At 48.8% G+C, this 1,808-nt stretch overlaps 1 protein-coding gene across 1 annotated transcript; it reads right to left on the bottom strand.

The window, feature by feature from the left end:
• Window positions 1-420: 420 nt before the first annotated feature.
• Window positions 421-1,808, bottom strand: Ccdc89 (coiled-coil domain containing 89). The gene has a single exon (XM_059253072.1). The coding sequence runs from the start codon at window positions 1,719-1,721 to the stop codon at window positions 609-611; it is 1,113 nt and encodes a 370-aa protein (XP_059109055.1). The 5' UTR covers window positions 1,722-1,808; the 3' UTR covers window positions 421-608.

Raw genomic sequence — 1,808 nt, 5'->3', positions numbered from 1 at the left:
GTCACTAAGGAGAAAACCAGGAAAGTGGAAGTGAGCTAAACTTGCAGGGAATATTAAAGTTGGTTGACTTAGCAAACTTGAATCTTAATGCTCAATAGAATGATGTAACAGAGCTGGCCTTTATATTTTGGTAAACAAGTGAGTGATCACTTTTGGTTTGCCAAGCTTGGTTTCCCACTCTTTCACTGAGAACCAGGCTGACCTCTGTTTATGATCTTAGCTACAGTACCACGGTAAGCCTAGCTCTCTGCAATGGCAAATGGGGCTACGTCTTCCTTTTTTCATGCTAGTACGTTCATCTTAGGATCCTTTAACTCATAAATCTTAAGCTACAGGAAGACATCTGAGGTTGAAGATGAGTAAGTTATGAGGTAGAAGATACTGATAATCTTAAGAAGACTTCAAAGGCACAGAGTGGACTCTGGTTAATCTTAAATGTATTCTAGGTGGTAGAGTTGAATATTAATATTAATTTTACAACAGTAACAACATCATAGTAAAGTGGTTTTGTACTTAAAAGTATAGTAAATGAATTATCTTTGCTTTGCCATAATACTAAGGCACAAATATCTGAAGTATTAAGGTGGTAACAGGAAGCAGAATTTCCCTTATGGAAAGAGATGGCGGAGTTTCGCATTAAGTTCTCTCTCCTTGCTTAAAAGATCCAGGCTGTGCTTTTTGAAGGCTTCTGATTGAAGACGCAGCTCGTCATAAGCCTTTTGGATCCCATCTACCCTACGCTGAAGCTCGCGAACTCTCAAGTTGCTGTCAACTGCCACTGCCTCCTGCTCAAAACGTTCTAGTGCATGCTTCTTGGCCATGGCCGCTGTCTCCAACTTCTCCTCCAGCTGGCGGATCTCCGCCTGTTTGTTCTGCAGCACCTTGCCTCTCTCCATGGACAGCTGCAGCAGCTCCTCTTTCTCACGCGTGACAGTTTGCAGCCTCGCCTGCAGCTCCTGGCTCAGGCTGTTATGCGCCTCCTGGTCCTTCGCCATCTGTTCGGTGGCCTGCCGGTGTTGCTGCCTGAGGCTCTGCAGCTGGCTGAGCAGCTGCTCTGTCTCCTTGGCATGGGCACAGGCCTGCTGGTTCTGCAGTCCCAACAGTTCCTTCTCTCGGGCCTGTGCCTGGCTGGCATCGTGAGCACATTTCTGTTTCAAGACCTCCAGCTCCTCTGCCAGGGCCTTGTTGTGGGCAGTGAGCTGCAGTACCTTGGCCTCCTGGTCTTTCAGAGCCTGACTGAAGAGGCTGCTATTCTCCCGCTTCAGCTTCTCATTCTCCTCCTTCAGCTTGAGGTTTTCATTCTTGTGCTCATCCTTGAAGCGGATCATCAGCTCGTGGTTGGCTGCCAGGGTCATAAAGCGACCCTCCAGCTTTTGGACGTGCTCACTCTGGGTCCTCATCTTCTCCATCTCCTGCATCCTCTTCTCCTCCAGCTCAGCGTTGAGCAGTTCCAGTATCTGGCAGCGTTCCAGAGCCTCATCGGATCTGCGTTTCAGGATGCAGATGAGCTGGGACTGCTCTTGGATGCGGGAGCGGAGCATTGCCTTCTCGCCCTTCTCTTCCTCAGACAGTCCCCTAAGGTTGGCCAAAGCTTCTCTCAGACCGTCCATTTCCTTAAACCCCAATTCTTCATCCTGGTTTTGCAGGTTTTCGTTTTGCTTTCCTGTGAGCTCGTCAGGGGGTGGGGTGTCCATCCTAAGCGTCTTCCCGTCCTGAGGCATAGACGCTCTGACTGAGAGCTGACTTCAGTCTTTCCCCCTTTGATTTCAAAAGGGCGTTGCTATGGATTCTTAGCACGCTCCAGCAGT

The sequence above is a fragment of the Peromyscus eremicus genome, unplaced genomic scaffold, assembly GCF_949786415.1.
Source record: "Peromyscus eremicus unplaced genomic scaffold, PerEre_H2_v1 PerEre#2#unplaced_1288, whole genome shotgun sequence".
Taxonomy (NCBI): Eukaryota; Metazoa; Chordata; class Mammalia; order Rodentia; family Cricetidae; genus Peromyscus; species Peromyscus eremicus.
The sequence above is the reverse complement of the archived record's forward strand: the minus strand, read 5'-3'. Positions and strand labels throughout refer to the sequence as shown.